General features: G+C 35.4%; 1 protein-coding gene across 2 annotated transcripts in view; it reads left to right on the top strand.

The window, feature by feature from the left end:
- Positions 1-10081, top strand: part of UNC5C (unc-5 netrin receptor C) — a 326377-nt gene that overhangs the window by 275195 nt on the left and 41101 nt on the right. Inside the window, exons 8-9 of one of the 2 annotated variants that reach the window (XM_006910743.2) lie at positions 7827-7883; positions 9887-10078. In XM_006910743.2, the coding sequence (XP_006910805.1) occupies positions 7827-7883; positions 9887-10078 (249 nt within the window). The remainder of the gene's footprint in view (positions 1-7826; positions 7884-9886; positions 10079-10081) is intronic. The other variant, XM_006910744.1, reaches the window with a different exon arrangement.

The raw sequence follows: 10081 nt of genomic DNA, 5'->3' as shown, positions 1-10081 counted from the left end.
CCACATGGATTAGTGTGAGAGGACAAATGCAAAGACTTCAGCTTCTATGATGGAAAGGAAACTCCTAGGGGTTCAGGAAAGCTGCCACCTTTCACGACCACAGTAAGATGCGAACTCTTCAAGATCACATAAAAGCAGGACCAGGGCTTTCAATTATGTTTTCTTTTTGCCTAAAAATCCAGCAGATATAGTGATGTATGCTAGAAATCAGCCTCTTCAGGACTCTGTCATTTTTCTATCAGATGTCTTTACTACCATGGATTATAATGCCATTGCTTTTGGATTTAATAGTTCATTATTCTTCTTAAGGAACGTTGATGGAGGTATAGTCTACTGCATTAAAAACACTTGAGCAGCTGATCTGTGGATTTGATGTTACTCAACTGTAGAGTTATTTCAGACATTTATTCTTCATCTACTGTGAGTCAGGAAATAAGACTTTTACATCCTGAGGGGCAAGTTCCCTACTCTTCATTTTCAGAGAGTGTGGTTGTTACTGTCAGAAACAGAGCTGTGGATCAGTTTAGTGAGAGTAGCCGACCGTCCTGTAAAGGCTGGGGCTCCAGTTACCACAGCAATTTAGATAACCAACATCAGTGATAAGCAAGTGTTCTTTTCAATTTTTGTTGTCATGTCCTAAAATTTATGTATTCATTTATTTGGAGATTCCTAAGCTCCTGTCAATAAACAAACTCTAGGAAGAGTGATAAATTATAATAAATGGCCTGAGCGTCTTTGACAGACCTGACCTTTGACCTCATTAGTACAGTCCTGATGGGTTTGCTAGATAAGAACTAAGAACGGATCTAAAAGGAAAAAAACAAAACCTGGACAGGCTTATTTTGAATGGCCCTTGAGGTTTTTAATAAAAACATTTGCATTAGAAGAGATGTAATCTGGGTGAGAAAAATCACATATTTTGGCTTAGGGTAAAGTCACTGGCAAAAAGAAAGACTGAACAGCTAGGAGATTATTCTAATGCTAAGATAATTAAAAAGGGGATAGCTCTTTTGAAGTATACTTCGAAATATGACTAAAATTACCCCAAGACATGATGATTTAGAAACATGTACTTTTATAAAACACGCCTAATGCTTTTATAAACTATAATTGAGTTATATTCATAATTTACATTCTAACCCCCATATAAGAATTATTCTCTATTTCATTTAATTCTCACAATATCATAAAATCTATTTATGTATAAGGTCATAAAAGCAGTCCCATATTGAAATGTAATGAATAAACCTTGAAGGCAAGCAGGAACACTTTATAAAATTCCACCCATCTCCCTTTTGGCTAGGAATTTGATAGCTAATCTGAAGACAGAGAGTTTTAATTCCAGACATTGACATAAATGAAGAACTTTCCTGTTAGGTGTTCCTTAAATCTGGCTCTGCGGTTCTCAAACTTTGTTCAACATAAACATTACTGTATCACATATATTTTACTTTAAAGGAGTTGCAGATGTAATATTAATTTTATTCACTTTCTCTCCAATGCTCTGACTTTAGGCCCTGGCATAAATTGCCTCTGACTCCCATCTACTGTGTTAGACATGGCCAAGCTGAAGCAAAATTGACCAAATTCAATTTAATAAAACTCAAAAATTACAAAAAAATAACCTTACACACAGAACTTTTCATAATTCCTTAATAGTAGCTCTCTGTCTTGCAAAGGAAGAAACCGAGGCATAAAATTGAAACAGCTCACCCACGCTAAGGTAGAGCTGGAATCAACATATGAACCCCAACCTATCTCATTTTAAAATATTCCTTTTTTCATGTGGGCTATTGGATGGTTGAAGCAACTGGTTATCAGTGTTTATTACTTTAAAATGTGATTTTCTTCTGATGGGTAGTGTCTCTCTAATTATTAATGTTTATTCCTTTTTTTCCTGTTGGCATCATTTGAGGAAAATGATGTTTCTCTTTTAAATATTTATTATTGTAGGGTTTTATGCCAAATACAACGTGATGATTATACATTAACAATTATATCATTCTGCATAACTCTCTAGTTACAGTAGAGTAGATCTCCCCAAGTATGGTGCACTTCTTTGCTTACCCAACATTTGAAACAAAAGATACTATTTGGAAAACAAAAGTTACTGTTTGTTTCATTTAAGGGTAAAAATCTCATTATTATTTTAACTTTTTCATGAATGTCAATGATAATGTTTCAAATGGAGAGGTATTTTAGTCTAAATAATTAGCATCGCCTCGTTCAATCATTGATTTGCAAAGTAAGCCATGAACATATCAAGCCCTTTTCTATTATTTCCTTGTCTCTCTTCATTTAAATCTACTAATTAATGCCCAGACAATAATTACAAGAGCTGGAATCTGACCTTGTCTTTGCTGTTCCACCAGCTTTGTGATATTAAACAAGTCCTTTTACCAATGTATGTCCCTGCTCTTTAGTCTGCAGATACAAAAGTTAGGAAATTCTAATCACTGATCTCTTTTAGCTCCAACATCCTGGGGGGCTGCAAGTTAGTAAGGGCATAGACTGGTTTTGAGAAATTAAAACCTGTCCAGGGATGCTCAGAAATTCTAACAATTCTCACATCAACAGATTTGTGTAATAATTTTTTCTATTAAAATATTATCTGTGGCATAAGAGCAATTTGTATTACCTTTTTAAAAATTTAATCATGAAATCATGATCATTTTTGACTATCGCTTATCATCCATAGGATAGGAAAAGACGTTTTTTTAAAGCCTAGAAAAAAAATCAAAGCAATTCATGTTTACTGGGGGAATGAAAGTTTATATATGATTTGTGGTGTGGTTCCTGAGATTTCCCAAATATAAACCCACCAACCAGGCTAGTTCAGGCATATTATAGTGCAGTTGTGAGCCATGTACTTAAGAATAACTTATTGTTTCTTACTTCAGTATAAAACCAAGGAAAGCCCTCTTTCCTTTTTAAAATACTTGGGCATAGGCTTCATTTTTTATAACAGTTGGATATTAGCCAAAAACTATGGGCAACCCCATCTCTAGAATGCAGGATGACCTGGAAAAAATTAGAAAAAGTCATTCTTTTTCCTCAAGTCACTTTACCATCATCAGCCAGAAAATCTAGATCTACAGTCAGCACAAATGTGAATGCGACCACCCAGAGCTGGACAATGCAAAACTCTTACATCTTCAGTTTTACTGACGGGAGTGTGGAAACAAAATTTTAGTCTCAACATTTTCAATAACTTTAAATTATCCCTTCTCAGATTTGGGACTTAATTTTCTCATTTGTAAAAGATTGGACTAGATAACCTGTGAAAATGATCTTTTGAGCAATCATGAGATGGCTTTCTGGCATAAGGAGCATTTCACTATTTAGGAGAGACCATTCTTGCTCTGGTTTTCAAACTTTTTATGTCTTCACTTAAAGTTTCTCCCCACAAAGTTCCTCCAATTCCTGTTCCCTAGGTCAGGAAAATCTCTCCATTGAAAAATATATGTTCTTTGAAATTACCATAAATAAATAAAAATAAAGGAAGGAAGGAAGGGAGGGAGGGAAGGAGGAAGGAAGGAAGGAAGGAAGGAAGGAAGAAGAAAGGAGGGGAGGGAGAGAGGGAGAGACGAAGGAAGGAAGGGAGGAAGGAAGGAAGGAAGAAAGGAAGGAAGGAAGGAAGGAAGGAAGGACGTCGTAGGACGTGAGGCGTTTCCCATAGCAGAAGCTCTGCTCTGCATTGGTTCCCTTAGCTGCAGTTGCTGAGGCATGTTTCCCAAAGCCCAGTGTCCATGCTCTTTTTATCAGTCCAATAGAGGTAATTTTGAAAGTTATGATTGGAGCAGCATCTGTTCTAGACAGTTCTTTCATGGCAAGACTATTCGTCCCAGGACGTTCAGTAATCTTGGCCCTCATTTACTAAATGCCACAAACAACCCCCTAATCATAATGACAGCCAGAAAACACCTCCGCTTCCCCTTTTCCAAACACCCTCTTTAGAATTGGCGCCAGGCGTGGTTGAGACACTGTTTTAGCATCAAGTTGCACTCTGGTCCTGGAAATTTGCTTCTGAAACATATTATATCTTTGTCAGAAGCCACAAAGGCCAGGAATAAACCTCTTAAAAAGGAAAGGGTGAAAGAATATATGGGACTCAGAAGAGTATATTGCTCATGGTTTCTAAGAAACACTGGACTCCTTGTCGCAGAAATAACTAAAGAACCTGAATATCAAACAAATTTCCTAAGGTCACTCATTAAATAATAGGTTGCATCGACTCTACAAATAAAATCCCTTAAGAACTCAGCATCTTAGTGTACTTATAATGTGCATCATAATGATATTGATATAGTTGTCATTTGTTGATTGCCTGAAATATACTAGCACTTTACAAATCTCGTTTATCCTCTCCACAACTATATTGAAGTGATTATTCCTATCCCCTTACACAGATTAGAAAACCAATGCTTAGAGAAGTGCAATAATTTGATCCAGCTCTCATGGTTAAAGAAGGGACAGAGCTAGGATTCAAACTGAAGGCCACAATACTGAAAAACTCAATTTCACTGTCTTAGCCAATAGCCGTGGTGCTTTTTCAGTAGGCTTTAGTTTCAAGTAGTAGGAAAGTTAACTGAAATCCCTAACTTATGAACCAGGCTATTGATAGTGACACTAAAAACAATTATTTTGCACTGTGTTCTGCTAGAGATGTTATTTTCATTATTACTAGGACAACTCTCAGCAAGGTCACCTCATTAGCTGAAGAAAATGTCCCTTGTTGTTCCGTGAGAGATGGAGCACATGGAGAAGCATAAAAACAAACTCTAGAAAAGTGATTCTATGTTCTCCTATTTAAGGGAAGGAACAGTAATCCCCTTCTTTTCTGATTCCCAGCTTCCTAACTGATGTTTAATTCCACAGTTGCAGAAGTGTTTTGAAAAGGATGGAAAAAGTTTTGCAGAGCTGCCTTCCAAAACTTTTTATCAGTGTTCCTCTAATGGAGTAAATTGGGGCGTTGAATCACTGGCAAATATATTGAATACTGTTTTAAATTGTCTGTTTTAAATGTTCACACATAGGAAAATAGTTTTGCAAATTGATCCTCTTTGGCTAGGAGGAATAACTACTAGTGAGACTTTCCCCCCCAAAAAAAACCCTCAAATGCAAACAAAACACTTCATCAAATATATTGATATCCCTATTGATAGACATCTCTCAAGCCAAGTGTTATAGAAACCATCCATAAAATGCTGTTCCTTTGCTCTCCATTACCTGTAGAGAAACCAAAGTGATTTTTTCAAAATTACATTTGTCACAGGATTTGCATTTCATTTAAAATAAAATCGAAATGCCTCGTCATGGACCACCAGGCATATGTGATCAGGCTGCTTCTCACCCCTTCGGGTGTTTTATTTCCCTCTCATTTACTACCCTCTAACCACTCTGTTTCTATGTCAGGATTCTTGCATTTACTGTTTCTCTTCATGGAACATTGTTCCCTCCTGACCTTTGCTCGGCTAATTCTTTCTCGTTGTTTCTCAAACTTCAGCTCAGATTCATTTCTACAGAAAATTGTTCCCTGATTTCCTAAGTTGGTCATCATTTTATTGCCAATAATATTATACTTTTTATTTTATTTTTTTGAAAGAAATTTTTCAGCATTTGAAATGACTTTATTTTTTTTTTACTTGTTTATTTTCTGTTAAACTAAAACTAAAGGAGGGACTTTTTCCATCTCATTTGTCATTGTACCCCTGTGACTAGTATAGAATCCAGCATATAATAAGGTTCAAGAGTATTGTTAGATAATGAATGAATGAATGAATGAATGAGTGAATTCTAGTTTTGTGCATGGAATAAAATATAAGCCTCAGATAAATACAATAAGGCACAAAAATATTTATTGAGTGGTCCAGATCTACATAAATATGGGAAAGTTGAGATTAAAACCAAATTATAAAATTTATTTTTTATTATTCTTTGATCTGCTTGTCAAGAACAGGGATTCTGTTGGGAAGTAGGGATAAAAGCCAAAGAAAACCCAGAACTGCTTCACAAAGAGAAAATTCAGACCGTGTTCTATGTCTCTGGAGACAGGCTTCTCCCTTTATAAACCAACCTCTTCTGCTTACTCCAGGCCCTTGGTGATTCTTATCAAAATTTTCATGGTGAACGTCAGACTGTCCCCAAATATCCTATTTTACTCTAATTTCTGAGCCCTCTCACTTGCAAAAAATAAATCTTTTGACATCCCTATCAAAATGACAGCATCAGTGAACCTGTCTCCCCGCAGTGAACATGTATTGTCTTAAGTCTTTGGGTTCCGAAAATAAATAACTTTTTCCATAGGGCTTGTATATGTCCCAGGTGTCCTTTTATTGAGTTCAGAGAATACAAATGGAAAAGGTTATTACCAGAGAAAAGTGTTTAAAAATGAAAATCAAACCTAATACATAGATTCAGACAACTGGAATAAGAAATATAATATTTATAAAACTGAATTGTCGGTTGCAATCATTGCTCTAAAATAAAGTATTAAAAATTAATTCAGAGCAAACCTGTCTGTGCCACAGCAAACCTCTCTTTCATTAAGGGAGCATTGCATGTTTCTCCAGAATTAGTTCTCCCAAATAGGTAAATAGCTTGTAAGGACTGAGTGTTCTGCAAACTACAAAAAATCTACCTGAGGCACGATTTACAGTTACCTTTAATATTAAAGCAGTAGACACCTTGAATTTTAAACCAATTAATTGTGATTCTTACAGATTCTCTACATTTTTGCCCTTGAGTATCACTAAGAAAGTTTAATTTATATGCTTCTTATTCATCTTCATTTGATTAATTCAAATGGTGCCAGATCATTTGATTAATTCATATGTTGCAGCATATTAAATATGAGGACACCACAGGTGCCAGTTGTGAGTTGTACTTTAATAATGTCCGTAGATTTTTCATTTCAAAAAGTTTGTGTTCTATGTTTTTAAATGTTTTCTCCCAATCTTCTACTTCGCATTATTATTTTTATTAATTATTATTACTATTGCTATTCTCAGTTTCCTACCTTGAAATATATTAAACAGAAAGAAAAATAAAATAGCTAGTATGATTTCTGCATTTACTATTGAGATGAGGTTTTTATTTTGTCCAATTTACACCATTCTTCTGAAGGCCTAAATTAAATAACCTTATAACCTCTAGGCCTTATTTATTTTTGAGTGATTTCAAATAAAAAGCATCCAGTTTCCATTGCAATGACAAACTGCCCAGTCCCTGAGCAAAAACCTACTGGATTCCTATTACATGGAGAAGGCAGAAAACAACAACAACAAAAAGTGGATTTGAGATGGAGCAGGAGAGGTGGTCTTGGCTTAGCTCTGTAAATGGGTATTTAACCTTTGACCAATGATGATGGGTCTTCTTTAGTTCTATTAGGCCAAGAGCAAGCTGTTATGATTAAATAAAAAGAGGGAAAAAACTGTTTTGAAGCTTTCTGCATATGTCCTGGGAATTAAACCATATGGCAGGGAGAAGGAGAAAAGATTTTCCTTATGCTAATGACCCTTGATGTCTGAGATAAATTAGACCCGTTAGAGTTTATGCTCAATAAAAGAAAGACTTTACGTACAAAGTTAGTGACTCGAGACTAGTTTTTGCTCTGAAATTCAATCTGCCTGCTTATTAATTCTTACTGAGACTCCAGAGTAGACAGGAGATGCAAAATCATAATTCTGTACTGAACGAGAATTTTAAAGGACCACAAGATTCTTTTCCTTTTCTTTTAATTAACCACTTTTCGTGCTTCTCATTTTGTTTCTCTCATTAATTTGATTTTGTTCCTATTTTTGTTTCATTTTTTGTTTCTTTTCAAGGTTTCATTTATCCCATTTCAACTGAACAGAGAACCCAGAATGAATATGGATATTCTTGTAAGTTTGATGTTTGGTTTTTATGTTGCTGAATAATCATTTAACATTATTTCCCCCAATTCAAGTTTACCTTTCTTTAGATAACAGATGTGCACACAGGAAATAGGCGCCTAATGTATTCTAACATAAAAAACAAATTAGATTTTCACTGCTGAAGAGAAGAAAGGGTCATTTCAAGTCTCTGCCAGCTTTAAAATGTATCAGCCTACCATTCAAAGCTCAGGTCCCAGTAGCTGACAAAACATATAATGAAATATGCTGTAATAAATAAAGGGCAGGGTTCAAACGCTAAAAATAAAGGATTGAGAAAATGCAGATTTATTGAGTTAAAAATCATGAATGTTGAATCAGTAATTACAGCCTGGTAAAACAGAACATTAAGGATTTCGATATAATATTCTGACCAGAGTTCAGAATGCTGCTGCAGAGCCTCAAGTAAAACACAGCAGCAAAGTGAAGTCAGCACTTCGAAAGCAGTGCTCACACAACCAAGAGTGTATTAGGATGTCACTAGTTTTCTGAAATGATCTGTCAATATTGACTTGATTGTTGGAAAAGCGGATATTCGGAAAACTTTGGGAAAGACAGAAGTTTAAAAAGAAAAAGAAAAAAAACCTTTCGCGTACAGTACATTTAAACACAAAATATTAAAAGAGATGGAGTAGTTTCCAACAAAGAATTCTTTTATATTGTCAATATGTCAAAGATACCATTACATGAGAGTGAGTGATCCCATGAGCCACTGACAATCTAAATGACAAGTCATTTCACCATATAAACTTTGTGGCTATGAGTCTTAGGAGAGAGTAGTGGTTAATCAACTCTTAAAAGGTCATAGAAAGTACAAATTTGAAAATTCTCTCCCCCCAAAATACACATGTATATAAAACTGAACATAAAACAGGCTGTTGTTGACCACCTAAAGTACTTGTTTAAACACTTCTTTTACAGTGAGCCAAGCAGCTTCAGTTAATTTGGCTAAAACTTTTTGTGGCTCACAGAAAACTAAAAACAGAAATTTAAAGATGTTTATGGGATTCAGGAAAGGTTTACTTTTGTTTGTTTTGTTTTAATTATCAGCTTCTACTATCACCTTTTGCAGTTGGATCAAAGCATGTTCTATGCCACAAAGACAGCAAGCAACATTTACAGGAATTTTCTTCTTACTTTACCCAGAAACAGAAACCCCAACTGATAACACACTTTGTTGGTCAAATGCTTAAATGCTTTCCGGGATAGTCTTACTTTTCTGATCGCTGAACCAGTTCTTTATCTTACTCAGTACACTGTAGAGCTATGTTTCATTCCAGTAATGGGCAGCTCGAATGTAAGTCTGACAAGAGACCGTGAGAAGCTCAGGGTTCTCAGAAGTAATACTGAGTCTGTATCAAAAGCTTGGAGTTACTGGCATTAACCTCTGCTCCTCAGATCTGGGTCTTCTGAAAGCACAGAACCAACCTGTTTGCTCCTAATATTTGTTTTGCTTTATTACACCATTTCCACCCACCCCTTCATTGATTTAGGGGAAAGTCAGAAGATTGCTCACTTTCTTTATGACTTGGAATGATACTTAGAAAAATATTCTAGTTTGATAAATATATAGATTCAGAAGAAGCCAGATATTTCTAACAAAGTGTTTTTTATGTTTTTAAAGAACTATCAGTGAATTCCAAACTCTCCACCTGCAATTAGTAATAAACGTTTTGTTCCTGTGGGTCAAGGATAATTTTAGCTCCAGTTTCTTTTCATGCCTTTTAATAAATGATCTGTTATGCCGCCCAATTGAAGATAGATAAGTTGGTGGATAGATGCAGAGTGAGAAAGGAAAAAAATCAGATAATTTTCCATTGAACGGTAACAGTTGTTTTATATAGCTTTTGAAATAGATTTGAAATTAACCTATAAAAAGGCAATAAATGTGTGAAAAAAATTATAGCAATATGTATGTGTACTGTAGGAAATTTCTCTAACCAGTTGGTCCAATATTTCCTTCTCTTGTCTAGCTGCTCCTGATTCCGACGACGTTGCTCTGTATGTTGGCGTTGTGATAGCTGTGATTGTTTGCCTGGCCATTTCTGTAGTTGTGGCTCTATTTGTGTATCGAAAGAATCATCGTGACTTTGAGTCTGATATTATTGACTCTTCGGCACTCAATGGAGGCTTTCAGCCTGTGAACATCAAGGCAGCAAGGCAAGGTC

This window comes from Pteropus alecto, unplaced genomic scaffold, assembly GCF_000325575.1.
Source record: "Pteropus alecto unplaced genomic scaffold, ASM32557v1 scaffold63, whole genome shotgun sequence".
Lineage (NCBI taxonomy): Eukaryota > Metazoa > Chordata > Mammalia > Chiroptera > Pteropodidae > Pteropus > Pteropus alecto.
Note: the sequence above shows the minus strand (reverse complement) of the source record. Positions and strands in the feature narration are given on the sequence as shown.